The following is a 16,314-nucleotide window of genomic DNA, read 5'->3' as shown; positions in this document are numbered from 1 at the left end:
CCTTTTCATCATTAGTTCAGACTGTCAGGTAGGGTTGGGGGTGTGCCTTTTGTGGACTCGTCAGCAGTCAGTCTCAACGCTGCGTTGACTTCTCGGTAGGCGCTGATGGATGGGTGGGAGTTGAGCAACACTTCATTTGGGCCTAGTTGGTACATACTTCTGAACTAAACGTAACAGCGCAAACATATAAGACGAGCCACAAAAAGAAAGACACGACACACACTGGCGCTGACTAACAACTTCTTTTTTCCTTCCATCGTCGATGCATTTATATACCTAGGCCACATAATCGCGCAGGCGCACAGAATGCATTACTGGCGTCAGCCATCTTATCATATACGCAAACGTATGAAATCAAATTCTGATTGGTGCAGGGACAACTATGTGTCACTAATGCAGTTATTTCCTTGTCTTTTTATGTGATAGGCCTCTAAGGCAAGCCGCGCATGTTCATTCTTGCTTTTACCAAGGATAATTGTCCGATCAAGTCGCGCCTCACAATTGCTGCAAGAGTTTATATGCGCAACCAGGTGCGCTCCTTTATCTACATTTTTGTTTACTTTTTGCGCATGTTCCCTGAGTCGCTCATTGACGCAACGCCCTGTCTGGCCAACGTATGTCTTACCACAAGAGAGTGGAATGCCATAAACCACGCCGACAGCGCACGACACGTATGAGGTATCATGCCGGATTTGGCATCCTCCTCTGTTCTCTCCTTCTCTCCTCTGTTCTCTCGCAGTGGTTGAAGCTCTGATCCAGAGAAATAAAACCACAAGAAGGCCGGCCGCCGAACGTGAAACGCGTAGGCCTGCGGTGGTCCCTTATATACATAAGGTGACCCATCAACTCAAGAGAGTTGCTTGCAGGCATGGCGTACCTTTGGCAATTTCTGCGCCAAACAAGCTTTCAAAGCTATGTTCCCGCACCTGCGGAGAGAACAGAGGAGGATGCCAAATCCGGCATGATACCTCATACGTGTCGTGCGCTGTCGGCGTGGTTTATGGCATTCCACTCTCTTGTGGTAAGACATGCGTTGGCCAGACAGGGCGTTGCGTCAATGAGCGACTCAGGGAACATGCGCAAAAAGTAAACAAAAATGTAGATAAAGGAGCGCACCTGGTTGCGCATATAAACTCTTGCAGCAATTGTGAGGCGCGACTTGATCGGACAATTATCCTTGGTAAAAGCAAGAATGAACATGCGCGGCTTGCCTTAGAGGCCTATCACATAAAAAGACAAGGAAATAACTGCATTAGTGACACATCGTTGTCCCTGCACCAATCAGAATTTGATTTCATACGTTTGCGTATATGATAAGATGGCTGACGTCAGTAATGCATTCTGTGCGCCTGCGCGATTATGTGGCCTAGGTATATAAATGCATCGACGATGGAAGGAAAAAAGAAGTTGTTAGTCAGCGCCAGTGTGTGTCGTGTCTTTCTTTTTGTGGCTCGTCTTATATGTTTGCGCTGTTACGTTTAGTTCAGGAGGGTGGGAGTTGCCTCGTGGCAAACGTCTAGCAAACGTCTGGCCGTGTTGAGACGTAACACAATGTAGTTTATCTGGAGTCTGGACTTATTCCACTCGAATCCAGATTTAAGCAACTTATTGTCGTGACTTTTCTGAAGTTTTATGATGCATCCCTCTCCCATTCGCAACCCGTTTTCATCAATTCTCCAGAATCATTTTTCATAACAGGTTGGCGGCGTTACCAACACCCACAAGTTGTTTTTGCTCAGGGTCTGTTATCAAAACTTCAAGTTCGTCTACCAAACCTGATTTCTCTAAAATCTAATTCGTTCAAGATAAAATTGATCTCTGATTACATTTTTCCAAAACACGCAAAACTTCTTCCTGCCCGCATACTTGAAGGTTTCCTTCAACATCATCTTAATCAATTTCCGTCTCACTTGATAATTTCAACGGACGCATCACAAAATTTATAGAATGCCGGTGTGGGTACCTTTTCCAATCAGCTTAACTGGTCTTTTTCTCTCCGTCTCGCTGATTACACACCAATATTTCTTGCTGAATTCCTGGCGATAATTCGGGCCATCCGAAAATTGGGTCCACAGAAATCTCAAGAATAGCAGCTTGGACTTGTTGGTTTTCCATCCTGGTGTTTTGCGCTGTTAACACCAGGATAGCAACCTCAAGTAATAGTGGCTACAGACACACTTTCGATCTGTACACATTTAACTTCTAATAATCGGTCACACCTACTGAGCCCAGACAATTTGTCTGAAGTCCGCTTTGTCTGGGTCCCCGGACATAGTGGAATCTTTTTAAATGAATCAGCTGACTCACTCGCATCGTCATCGCTAAGTGGACCGGTCTTAACTGTTCTTCCTGATTTCTCTTTTAAAACAGGAGCTAGATTCAAATGCTTTTTATTGTTGACTTGCAATGAATCATCCTTACTTTCCTCAGATGATTTTCGACATCGAAAATTTCGGTGGAACACGAGCAAATGCCTTTCACGCCAATGCAAGGTGACGTTATCAAGTTTCCGCCGTAGAGTCCCTCGACTAAATTTTTACCTTCACAGATCTGCTTTGTCCTTAACTAACCTGTGCTCTTTTCGTATAATGAAATAGAAACTGTTGAACATTTCTTTCTTGTCGCCGCTTATTTTCCTCCTTCCGCTAAGTGTTCCTCATATTTCCAACTAGTAAACTAGGTTTAGCACTTACAACCCCAAACATTTTTTCTTTTGGTGCCTGTCAATTAGGCACAAACCACGGTTCGATGATTAGTGCTCCGCACAAGTTCATTGAAGCATCCGAAGGTTACCCTGCTAGGCTACCGACTGTGGGACATTTTATTTTATTGTTATTATTTATTTTTTCAGTTTAATTTGATTTTTTTTATTTGGTTGATATATATAGGTACTCTCGAAATCTGTGTTACCTGTTGCAAATTGACTGGTTCTAAATGTTCGCCTTTAACTCTCTTTGGTATGTTGTTGGGTGTACGTTTCAATCGATCCAGTGTGGCCAACCCTCCTCGTGGGTACAAGCCATGATTTGAAGCAACAACGACAACTTCACACAACTGCGCTGATAATCCATGACTGCCGTTGAGCGCAGCTCTCGTGATTCGAGTTCTGGTTCGACGGCGCCGCGATTACTATTCGCCGAATGCTAACGCAGCGAGGACGTAAAATGGCGATCCGAAAAGAGGACAATGGACGCCCGTGCAATAGGGGAGAGGGAGCTTCAATGCATGTGGGTGATTAGATGGCAGAGAACATTGCTTTAGGTGTGGCTCCACGTCAGAGCTGCGCGAGCTGGGGCCACATTACGCAAAACTATTCCAATATGTTTTTATTCCAATCTCCTAACGTCAAACTTGCGTAACCGCCGACGCAAGCATCGGGCGGTCATCTGCAGGGTTGTCTGATTATAGGTTATAGGATTATAGGTTCTAAACGTGCCGAAAGTGCTCGAAAACGTTACACGGCCACGCAAAAAGATTTATTGTACGAAAATAAGCCCATGCTCTCCGGCAGGTGCGAGTAGCGAGTGCCTGAGCGATCGGCGGCAGCCATCTTTTATTCCTTTCGGAACGGGGCAACCTGCGGCTATTCAGAAAAAGATTCAATTTTGTTCGGCATATTAATTCATCTTTAACGCGTACACGTCACTTTGACGCAGCGAGTTTTTGCGGTTTTGTGGCGTCGCGTGATAGGCAGGGGAAGTGGGTGCATCCCGAAAACTTTGTACCAATAGCCGAGGGCTAATGGCGAAAAGGTGTCGAATCAGAAATAACTATTTTTCTTTTGTTCGGTCAAATCATGCATAATCACTGTGTACGCGTCATATCAGACGGGGAGCTATCACGGTTTTCGTGACGTCGCGTGATAAACAGGTGAAGGGAGGGTGGCGCAAAAATGTTTTTGACCAATCGCGGAGGACCGATCGCAGAAACAGAATAGGAAAGTTTGGAATAGTCTTACGTTATAGTGCCCCTGCCGCGAAGCCACACTGCATGTCTAAATTCGCGTATAATCCGCACCCCATGTTTACTGGTAAAATTTCAGAATTTCTTGGTGTGGCTTGAACGCTCAAAAGTACATTACTACTGTGGCGCTGCATATACGGCTTTTTTTTTTTTCGAGTAGCAGAGTACAGAAAACCGCAGACATGGCCTTTATTGTCACTTCCACTGCGACGTCCATTCACTGAAGCCGCGTCAGGCTGATGGAGGGTGGTGTTAAATCCTGACGTTAAGGCCGGAAGCCACGGATCTGTTTTTCAAGTTTCCACGGAGGTCTTCTCTGCCGCGCTTTCGGTGGTATGTGCCTGTGATGCCTCGCTCTCCTGGCGTAGTTTGTTCTCTTCGTTGCCGGGCTGGCGCAAACGGCGGCGTTTTCCCTTCGCTCCGGCGCCACGCACGGTCTTGGAGGGGTGTTTCGGGATCGGCCGTTCGCCAGCTCTTTCCCTCAAGGGTGGACCTCCGTCGTGCGTGGAGGGCTCGTCGCTGCCGGTGAAGGGGGAGCCAGAGCCGCGCACCACAGTCTCCTCCAGGCTGGAGTTGCCCAACTCTGCAGCGCCGAAGCGGTCCCCGAGCAGCGTGGCAGTGATGTTGGTGACGTTGCCGATGTCGTCGATGTCCATGGCGCCACCGGCATCGTGCGCCTCCTTTGCCTTAAGCGTGGCTTCCCGTAGCACATACGTCAGAGCGACCAGCGCTGCCACAACGAACGTGACTACGACGGCAGTCATCTGAACGATCCAGAGCGCGGTCCTGCGACACCAAGAACGGCGTAATTTAACGACACGTTACTGCGTCCTTTCTGTCAGAGAGAACAAAAGTGCATGTTTGCCCAATTAACAGCTAGCCAGCGCATAACATTGCGGGGATTAACACACCGTGGCACGAGTAAATGGCCGCAGTGCGACAACAATCAACTCGCGCCTGTCTGCCTGAAGTTGGGTATTGTTACACCTGCCAATTTTCCCAAATTCTTCATGTGTAAAGCTTACAATTTTGGCTCGCACGTTCTACGATTTTACGAAATCTTTCGTCAGGTATTACGAAAAATAGATTCTGTCCGCGGTGAAGCTTTTAACTCGTCAAAGGATGGGGGCGGTGCAACATTGTAGCATGTGCATGCAAAGAAACAAATTGTGATATATATCTGTGGCGCCCTTGTGGCCTCCGAGGAAGGGCATTCGCCATATCTAAGAGGTTATGTTTCGTGTAAGTTTATTCAAAGTGGCGAAATCGGAAACAGCAACGTCGCTTAAGAAGTTATCTAAATACATCCTATATAGCTTCCCGTTAAATAAAGAGCATACGTATCCCACGAAGAAGTGTGTGCTCAAAGTCAACTCAGGAAATGCATGTTACTCCTTGTTGCTAATTTTGAAAGCGGAATTTTAATTTAGAGATTAAATATTTTCACAAATAATTGCAGAATTTTTTTTGCTGTCGAAATAATTATCTTGGGCAAACTGAAAGCACAGAATGGTCTACAGACGCTATTTCTTTACCGAATACGTACGTACGTGAACGCCATTGCGCGCGGTCACCGCGATGGAGTCTCCCGAACCAGCTTCTTACGTGAAAGGTAGGCAAACGCTGTGAGCAAACTATGTGAACTATGTTCTTATAGTGGGCTATCCGTATAACTAAATGGAGTATAACAGAATGAGGCCTCAATGCAGCGATCGCACGGGTTCGCGGTGACCGACTGCGCGCCTGCATCCATGTACGCGCACAATGTTCCCCTTTCGCTTCGAGCGCGTTTTCGCATCGTGCCCTGAGCTTTAGGCAGCAGCATAGGAGCATTTGACAGCACACAAGCAACCAGTGTTGCGTAGAAAGTATCAGAGCTGTTCGAAAATAATTTCGCTATAACTACGGACTTCGACACATACCAGGGCGACTTGGCATGTCCCGCCGCTATGATTGAATCTTTTTCTTTTTCTAAGGTCTTGGACGTTTAAATACCATTATTTCTCAAGTTGCCTCACACTGTATGTTTATCGGTCGTCCCAGCGAGCAATTACCCGCTGCTTCGTTTATTTAATCCAGTACATATCATTGTTTGGTGCTACCACAGCGTGAGCATATGTCATGCCTCTTTTTATGTGCTTTTCATGGTTCCCTTTCCATTGCAGTGAACTTGCCAGTATCTAGCATCAACAAGTTCATAGACCAAAGCGTCATGACACTAGCCGGGCAGCGCGCGCGGTCGAGCGTCTCAGAGCCGCATTAAAGCACACCGTAGGGCCTAGGCGACATTACGGGGCGGTCACATGTCAAATCAACACTTTTGTACCTGCCGCGGTAGCTTTGCGGCTACGGCATTGCTTGAGGTCGCGAGTTTGATCCCAACCACGGCAGCCCCGTTTCGACAGGGGCAAAATAGAAAACGCTCGTGCACTTAGATTTAGGGACACTTTAAAGAACACCACGGTGTCAATTATTCTGGAGTCGGCCACTACGGCTCACCTCATAATCCGATTGTTGTTTTGGCACGTACAGCCACACAATTCAACTAAAGTTTGCAACGATTCGATGTGCCATGTGACGCAATGAATATGCTCAACCCTCTCAGAGGTTATGAAGTATGGCGCACAGCAACGGCTGAAGCAAACACCTCCCCCTGTGTGTTCTGTGTGCTGCGCACACATACAACAGTGGTGCACGCACGGTAACGTTTAACGTCAACTCACAACTCTCGTGTTGCACTAAACGTTGAAGAAATTAAACATTTGCCGTTAATATCACCGATAATTATCGTCACTCAAGGCAAACAGCACAGAAAGCTTCGCTTACAACTATTCCCACAGTGCATGGGATCCGCATAATTTTTCTTCTTTTTCTTTCTTCTGTCTCTGACTTTCATCATGTTAATAAACTTGAGAAGCGCTTGCTGTCAAGCTAGTTTGTACGCACTATTAAAGGGCCCCTCAGCAGGCCACACAGCAAACTTCGGTTATACGCTGGAAGTTGTTACGTATTCTGTAGGGAGCTTCCTGTCGCAAACAAATTTTCAAATCGTGCCCCTTAATAGCCGACATACAAATATTTCAGTGCCGCGAACCCATGATTTCAGGAGGCGAGACGCTCTCTCCACTCGCCCCGTCTAGCCTCCACAAGCGAAATTCCTTCCCTGCGTTCTCCCATACTGGATCAAGGTTTGGGTACGGGTTAGTTGGTATTCAATATCAGTAGTCACTTACAGCGCATGCATCGACGAGGGACAAAAAGGACGACGAAGACAAGCGCTGTCTTCGTCGTCGTTTTTGTCCCTCGTCTATGTATGCGTTGTAAGTGACGATTGATCCCATATTGGACCTCGAGGATCGCATGACGCATGTCACGGGCCCCGCCTTCATTTTTTACTTCGCTTTTTTGCGGCACGGCGCACTTGCGCTGGCGGTATCGCGCGCGAGCTGTTGCGATTGTCTCGTTTCGCGCAGCGCACGATTTTGCGCGCTGTGCACGAGGACACCTGACTAGCGGTGTAGGCCAGTGCTACACGAATACTGAGGCAGACAAGCGGATCACAGCGCATGATCCCGCGCTGAAACACGGTAGAAAATGACATCGTTTCGGTGTCTGCGCGCGCGACTGCACGACGTGGTGACAAGCAGACGAAACGGAAGTACATCTCTCTTGCTGCGGTGCGAAGTAAAACGCACGCAGACATTCGGTTTGTGTGTTTTATTTTTTTTCTAAGCTTTAATTCGTCTATTTGAGCAACATATTGCACAAATAACAGATGTTGCCTTCAATAATTCTTGAAGTCATGTGTCACCACGAGCGACGTCCCAGCACAAACACGTGTACGTAGGTGCACTAGCACGCGTCATCCTCCGGCATGGAGCGTGGCGGCCGCGAGGAGAAGGGAAAATGGCGTTCGGTTTGAAATTTCAGGTCTTTCCGCGGCACGTAGCGGTGTAATACTTTGCAGGAATGATCGTTACCATGCATTGTATATTCTGCACTCGTGGAAACGAGTGCAGAAACTTGTGTGCTGCGCGAAATGAGACAATCAACAGCTCGCGCGCGACGCCGTCAGCGGAAGCGCGCCGTGCCGCAAAAAAGCGAGGAGAAAGAGAAAAAACAAAAACAAAGAAGGCGGGGCCCGTGGTGTATGCGTCACGCGATGCTCGAGGTCCGGCATGCGAGAACGCAAGGAATTTCGCTTGCGGATGCTAGACGGGGCGATTGGAGAGAGCGTCTCGCTTGGCAGTGGAGCTCGCCTCCTGAAAGCTCGCCTTCAGGAGGCAGCTCGCCTCCTGAAATCATCGGTTTGCGGCACTGAAATATTTCTATCTCGGCTATCAATGAGCCGATTTGAAAAATTTTTGCGGCAGAAAGCTACCTAGAGGATACGTAACCACTTCCAGCGTATAACCGAAGTTTGTTGTTTGGCCTAGTGAGGGGCCCTTTAAGAATAAAAACCGGGTCAAAGCTGGACAAGAAAGGAAGGCTTACAGAACGCTTATTTGCGCACGGCAAAATATGTCAAGTATGGGGTGCTGGGCCAGGGAAGGTAAGAATCCGTCACAACAAACAGGTGGGAGGGCAGGTAGGTGAATGGCTTCGAAGTCCACACAGAAACAGAAACATAGGAATGGTAGGGGCCGCTGCGCCGTTCAACAACCCGGGGAATGTTGAGAAGCGAGTGCAACAGTCACTAACGGAATAGAATTTTAAGGAGAGTGGAATGACTTCTCTGGACAGCGCCACTTCCGAGATATTAATTTTCGAAGTGTTCGACGAAATGTATTGACGTTCCAGTTAACTTTTTAAAGAAACCGCTGCTTTATACATTGAAGCACAAAAGTAACTGAACGCCAATACATTTCGACGGACACCTTGAATTAATATTTCAGAACCGGTGCTGCCTAGAGAATTCGTTGCAAGTGGATACACCGTGCGAACTCAGCGACCATAATTCGTAGTTGAAATACGTGGCGTAAAGTAATTAAATAAAAAGGTAATTAGCGTAGCATATTTACGTTACTTATTCAAGTGAAAATTTTGATTTCTGGAAGTAGTAATGGCTGCCTCATCGAGTAAATTAGGTCAAGGGTTAGAATTGTGATATCTACCATAGGCAATCTCAAACATTCGGTGCAGCTAAACAAAACACCATATATATATATATATATATATATATATATATATATATATATATATATATATATATATATATATATATATATAGAGAGAGAGAGAGAGAGAGAGAGAGAGAGAGAGGTGGAGGAGTTGTCGGTAGAGACGCCCCCCCCCCCCTTCCCCCGATATACATTTCTGGCTGCGCCACTGAATTGCAGAGAGCACTTGCGAGCGAAAAGCTTTGCGGATCCGAGCCATGCAGGTTCACAAATTAGTGCCATATTTAACAGCAGTGTATAATACTATATTTGCCGTTGCCCGCTTTGACGTCTGAATTTATGAAGTTCACAGTATGTATTATCTGTTTTTATTGTCAAGTTGTAAATGTAATTTTTATTTTTACAGTTAAAGGTCCGATTAAGAAATTCTGTGGAGATTCAGTGGTAAATGTTCGATAAGTGCGCTAACATCACGTCAGACTTCTTTGAGGTCCCGGATCTATATCTAAAGTGTGTTCGCGACACTGCAAAGTTGTTCAGGAACTCAATGGACACACGTTCTGCCTCTTCGAGGAGAGAAGTGCAACTGACGATGGCCCGGAGCAGACGACCGTCAGTGGCCATATACCGGCTTCCCACACTTTACACTTTCTTCCCTACTTTGACACGCCTAATTCTAACGCATTACAACTCTGATGTAGCACGGTGTTCTTTTAAATGCAACAAAGTCGGTTCCGCGGATGCCTAGCGACTTCTCTGCTCCCGCGTGTCGAGAGAAGCTCCCCAGGTGCAGCTGCAGTCTTACTTGCATTTTAGCACGCATCACGATCGCTACAAGAGCGACTCGAGAACATAGACTAGTCATAGCGAAAATTATTAGCCAAGGAACGTTGGTCGGCCAACCACGAGCAATGCTTAGGAACTGAGGGCTTTGTAAGTTCGGCCCCAGTTTCTAGAGCGGCACGAATACAGCTATTTTCCGCGTTTCACTGCTGAGAGGGTTAGTTTTCTGCTTCTAGATTACTGCTCGTGCTGTATACGAAGGCTTCTAATATTTGTTGAACCGAAAAAAAGTTACTCCTATTCTTCTTTCTTTCCTTTTTCAGGAATTCGATTTTAACCGAAAAGGGTCACTGAAAAGCAAAATTGCCAGAGAGCTAAGACAGCGATCGTCTTTTAGCTACAAGCCGACATGCGATCCAATACAAGGAGCTTGATGCCCAAGAAATTTGTGCATGCATTTTGCCTGTCACTGCTACATATACATGTACCCTCCCTCCTCCCCGCGAATGAAGCGGGGAGGAGGGAGGGTACGCAGAGGGGTCAGGGTCCTTGCAGACTTCGCGCTGTGGAGGGTGCAGTAGGCAAGTTCGGTAATGTGAACTCGAAGTCTTATCTACCTTGTCATAGCTCTATGCCTGCATAATGTTACCAATAAAGTGTCATTCTATTCTTTGCTCGAATATCAAATGCGCTCTATTTAATTGTTGCTTAGTCGTTGTGCCCTTGCTGTCGACTTCTCGAAAACTGCTATTCTGCGTATTGGATACAACCGCTGCGCTGAGAGCAGGGTGTGTAGTGATACGGCACAGTTCAGTGTCTGCAAAATTAGTGAACTATATATTCACCGAAATCCCCCCAAAAGGCAAAAGGTAAAAAAGAAAGAAGAAAAAGTAGGAAAAAACGTAATTTTACGGTGAAAATAAAGACCCCCCAAAAAAGAACGCCAAATTTTTGAAAAATAAGAATAGAAAACGCTGAACGCTAATATTTGTTCAGCGCACTGCAATAAATAGACAGGTCGATCTCTGGACATATTTAATTTAGTCTACTGATTCTTTTATTACACATTTAAGGTATCTATTGCCCTCTTTCTTATCAATCTTATCAACACTGCGCGCAGAATTTGTGGACATCGTCATGGTGACGAGTTGCCTTTTCCACTGATCAAAGCCCCCCATGGCCGGTGTATAAAGTAAGAATCTCTTTCACTCGATTCTACTCCTTTCCTATCGTCCACCATTCACGTGCAGCCGATCCAGGAGATAACGCGGGCGGACCACATCGCGAGCGCGAAGAAGAACAGCAGTGGAATAGAATCGTTAGACATCACTCCGGCACATGTTCTCTTCACAGTTGAACCCTTCATGCTCTCGTTTCTTTCAATCTCGTCGGTGTACTTCTGCGACAAAATAGTACAGCAGGCATAGGACAGCGATGTTCTTCTCACCAGTGGTGGAACTTGACGCCGTTGGCCCGGGAGTTCCTCGAGCGCCTGCGGAGCCTCGGGAAAGGGCGGCCCTCGTCCCGCCGCTCCAGCGAAGAGCGGGAATGGCTTCTGCGCGGCTGCGTTTTCGATTTCGGCCATGCTGGGCGCCGCCCTCCCTGGAACGTGACCTCGGACTGCGAACCCGAGGCCTGACCGCTCCATAGGGAACCGCGGGCTTCCAGTTGGGTGAGAGGAACCTCGTCTTCTTCGTCTCCGCCGAATGTAATACGGTCACCGGCCGAAAAGTGGATCTTCGCCTTGTGCTGCGTGCGGTGCATGAACACAAGCAGCTAAGTGACGTGCAGTGTTCTGAACTGGCGCGTTCTCTTGTGTGTGGGTCTCTGCGGGAATGCGCTAAAAAAAAAAAATGATCGCGACTGGGTGGCGAGCGCGAGTCGCGTTGCATGTGCGTCTGTCACGGACGTCGCAGATTTGAGAAATCCACGGAAGAAGCCGCACCTGCAGTGCGAACGGAATAGCGAGTGGTTGTTTACTTGGGCTTTCTTTTACGAAAAGGAATAATAATAATAATATTTGGGGTTTTACGTGCCAAAACCACTTTCTGATTATGAGGCACGCCGTAGTGGGGGACTCCGGAAATTTCGACCACCTGGGGATCTTTAACGTGCACCTAAATCTAAGCACACGGGTGTTTTCGCATTTCGCCCCCATCGAAATGCGGCCGCCGTGACCGGGATTTTCGAAAAGGATGGGAACGATATTGCTGCTGGCCGCACGGAAACTGTCTAGTTTTTTTCATGCTGGCACCTAGAGCTAAACGGTGGCCAACATCAGAAGGGGTTATACGCCATCAAGACAGGACACATATAGCAGAGGATAGGAGGGGGAAACTATCTGTACACGCATTTACGAAAGAGTGAAAAATGGCATCGTAAATTATAAAGTTCGCTTGTGACGTGAATCGAAAACCTCTCAGGGGTAAAGGAGAGCTATATGTGCGACCGCGGGATTTAAACTGTGGGTGCGAGAACGATCGTCACCCTTCGTATGGTCAGCACGCCGGCCGACGGGTTTTCCGGAAGCGGGTATAGAGTGGAGGAGTCCCAGCGCTGATCGGCGAGATTATTGCCACGTTGCGTGTAAACGTTACGGGAATGAGGCGACCCGAGTGACGATTTTTAAACGCGCGTTGCACGCACTTTTCCTGTGTTGCTGCGCTCTGCTGATGAAGACAAGACCACTGGTTTGATTGCCGGCAAGGGCGGCGACATCGCCGCTGCGCCCCTTGTCCACCGATCACTGCCGTTGTGGTTAACGAATGAAGCTGTCAACTGCCGCACCTGCACACTATATATATGACTATATGCAGTCTGAACCGTGCACTTGCGCGCGCACGGAACCTACGCAGGCGCCACTTCCACAGGTATACTGCATATTGACGGTGCTATGCAGATGCCAGCTGTGGAATACATTAGCGCGTATTTAGCCGGCCAGTAAAGCGCGATCGAACAAAGTGTGAATGGTACTTAACTGTACTACACTAACGCTTTTCACTGTAAGAGACTGGCGTTTTTTTGTTTTGTTTTGTAACACCACGAATGCCGTATATTGCACCGTTCTTCTGCCGCAGACGAAAACGACCGATATATCGCTGTTATTCGAGCCGCTTGAACTGTAGAAATAAACAGAAGAGAAAAGCGAACGTGTTTTTTATAGGGGGCGGGGTAGGATCAACGGCGCACATGTGGCTAGCGACGCGCAAGCGTCAGCTGCGTCATTCTGTTACATCAATAAGTCTGTGGTTGTTGGCGGTGCGAGCGGATAGTTCGCCTTTCGTGAAGTAAAACACGCGAATGAACAGTGGAGAACCTCGGGTGCAGTAGGCGAGGCCGCGACGCCACCAGCACGCCAGACTTTAAATGCGTGGAGTTAAGGTCCGTGACACATAGACGGTGTTTCGGTTGACTCGTGCCAAGCTTCGAAAAAATGCACGCATGCGCTACGAGAATGCAACCAACTTATAGTATATATCCTTTGCTATCCTCTTGAGCAAGTCAGTATTTTCAATATGAGCTTAGGTAATAAAAATATACCATGATAAAAATAAATAAATAAATAAATAAATAAATAAATAAATAAATCATTTATTTATTTACCGTGCCCAGGAACAACCATGCTCGAGGTCTAAGTGCTGGCGCACACATAGATAAATAAAGAAAAAACTGCAGGGGAATACAAGTAAAAAAGTAACAATGAATAAAAAGAACAATCTTGAAAAGAAGAGTGTACATACAACAAGGCGCAAGGTGAATGCAAGAGAAAAAAAGAGAAGGGCAATTGAACAATAAGTGAAAGTATATGACAACAACGCAAAGCTCGGAAAAGCGAGTTATGAAAAAAAAAATTGAGGACGCTTAAGCTTCGCCTATAAGAGTGTGGAGCGCGATAGCATTCAAAGACCCCTTGCTGCTTTTCATGCTTTCTGGCAACTGCAGCTTATGTAACCGTAACGTTTACCGGGTAACGCTGGCTGCGAACGCTGTGCACGAAGACGAGCTTTCTGGTAAAAACGCGCGCTCTTGCCTGGGTCAATCTCCTGTTATTATTTCGCACTTTTAATGTTTCAATCTGAGAAGAGCTAACATAAAGGACATGCGCTAGCTGTTGGTGTTTCTTTCCATTGTACTTGTTTGTGGGCTGCCGTTCTCAAAATTCCGAGAAATAACTTTGTAAAGAATGAAATACAAGGCGTGAGCAACTCTGGTGGTAGAGAAGTAGTTGGGTACGCGTGGTTAGGAAATGTGGTTCAAAATTCTTTTCGCCGAAGCGACGTCCAACGCCGGCGCGGGACGGGCTCCTTAACGCTATCGCGTTAAAATACAAAGATAATAAAAATCAGCGTTATAATGACTCTGTATTCTGTGGACGATTGAGTGTTGGTGATAACAGGCAGGAGCATGGAAAGGACCTTGCGCGGAATATGCGAAACATGATACAACCACCTATAGAAAGAAACAGGCACACAGAGACAGCGCTTCTCTGTGATCTGTTTCTACGTGCTCGTTCAGTCGCGATACAAATTATATCAGGCCTTCAAACCAACTGCCCGCTAACGTGTTACAAATGAGGAGTGAGGGGCAGGTGAGGTTAATAATAATAAGACCGAAGTCATGAATGGGCCGCAAGGAAAAATGATAGGCACACCCGTCGTCTCCGATGCATCGACATCCGCCGCCAAAACCTCCTCGCCTTTTACGCTGTCTCGACAGAAAAAACGCCGACAGGACTTCAAAAATCGCCATGCGTTATTTATGGCATATCCCATGGCTCCATTTGCTTCGTTGCTTCAACAAACAAGATTCCTCGGCAGAAGTGAAAGCCAAGACCTTTGCTCAGTGCATTCGGGCAGCGCGTAATGCTAGAGCTAATTCATACTGATTTATATACTATTTCATACAAAGGAGTTGGCCTCGAATACAATTGTATTCAAGTTTCTCATACAAACATATACCACGATCGCGAAATTAAAGAAGTTGTTGAACAATTTTGTTAATTACGTACTTGCCGACCCTCACTGTCCGCTAAAGTGCATAAAATATACCTGTGCAAGCAGCATATGCGTAGCTGTAGCATTAAAATTACTAATTGGCTTTGAGGATCCTGTATAGGAAACGAACGACTTCTCGAGGACGCAAGGGTTCATGCAGCAAGGGTTCTTCGCTTAGAGCTTATTACGGTATGGTTTAGGCTGGTTCGTTATTACTGTCAATCTCTTCGGGTGGCTGGCGAAGTGCTAAATTGAACGAGTATCACTGAGCCATCTGTCGACCTGTTTCTTCCCTATACAGACAATTAAGCTATACAGAGCTATTCGCAAGCGTTTTCAAAGCATGGAAGAGCAAAAAAAAAAAAGAAAAAAGTCCTCGCGCCCTGGCCGACGCACGCCACACACCCTAAGCTCCACAATTATACGATCTGAGGAACTCCAGATATCTCCTGGTTTGTATTCTGAAAACTTCGATGAACAGCTACTCAGCGTATTTCGCCACCGTTTTTCTTTATGGACAAACCACAACGAGATAGCCGTCTGCGAATGTATACGTAGCAAACTCAGCACGTTCACATTCACCAATGACTCGATTTAATATTTTTTAACTTTGAGGGCCCCGGGTCGCAGAAACCTCGGCGTCGGCGGCGTTGTCCGCGAGAGAAAAATCATCCCGAACCACGCATCCCGATCCACGCAGGGCATTCCGCGTGGCGCAGAGGCATTACTGAACTAATTGAATTATCCAGGTAAAATGCGCAAGAAAAATCGTAAAATACGACTTAAGCTCAACCTATAGACATGATAGCGTCGGATTTTAATTTGTACATACGAGAAAACATAATTCTGTTACGCGGAGACTCAAACACAAACCCATTTTCCCTGCCGTTGAACGGTTGGTGCGGCTGCTGACTACCTCCGGTATTGGCCCGCGCAAGAGGCCGCGTTTCCACCAGAAAGCCCGCATTCGTGCATATATGGCGTTCGCCGCTAGCGTTGTCCTGTAAACGTTACGGTTACATAAGCTGTATTTGCCGGGAAGCGTGAGAAGCAGTCAGGGATCTCCGAATGCTATCGCGTTCCACTCAGGCGAGGCTTAAGCGTCCTCCAAATTTTCTTGAAAATACAAACATGCCTGTTCAGCTCCCGCGTTCCTATAGCAGGTCATCGACAGAGCGAAGTGTCAGCGGAAGGCAGCATCTTACCATGACCGTCAAGTTGTCCTTGTCTGCTAACCCAGGGAAGATGGCACCCGCAGAGCTCGACGAACGACCGAGAGCGTCCCAGGAGAACCGCGAAGGGATGTGCGCGAGACAAATGCGCGAGGCGCGAGGTTCGCTGCACGCGAGCACCTTCACTTCTTCTTTCGAACGACTCGATTAGCGACTGCAACGCCGCGGCAGGCGCAAATTCAACTGCTGCCGAAATACGACACTCACAGCAAGCAAGGTTTA

The 16,314-nt window shown here is 47.1% G+C and overlaps 1 protein-coding gene across 1 annotated transcript; it reads right to left on the bottom strand.

The window, feature by feature from the left end:
• Positions 1 to 4,127: 4,127 nt before the first annotated feature.
• On the bottom strand, positions 4,128 to 16,239 carry LOC139056136 (uncharacterized). Its single transcript, XM_070534041.1, has 3 exons — positions 16,066 to 16,239; positions 11,314 to 11,615; positions 4,128 to 4,749 (listed from the first exon to the last, which is right to left on the bottom strand). Exons 1-3 carry the CDS (start codon positions 16,066 to 16,068, stop codon positions 4,257 to 4,259), a joined length of 798 nt encoding a protein of 265 aa, XP_070390142.1. The 5' UTR covers positions 16,069 to 16,239; the 3' UTR covers positions 4,128 to 4,256.
• Positions 16,240 to 16,314: the final 75 nt, after the last annotated feature.

Source organism: Dermacentor albipictus, chromosome 1 (genome assembly GCF_038994185.2).
Source record: "Dermacentor albipictus isolate Rhodes 1998 colony chromosome 1, USDA_Dalb.pri_finalv2, whole genome shotgun sequence".
Classification (NCBI taxonomy): domain Eukaryota; kingdom Metazoa; phylum Arthropoda; class Arachnida; order Ixodida; family Ixodidae; genus Dermacentor; species Dermacentor albipictus.
Note: the sequence above shows the minus strand (reverse complement) of the source record. Positions and strands in the feature narration are given on the sequence as shown.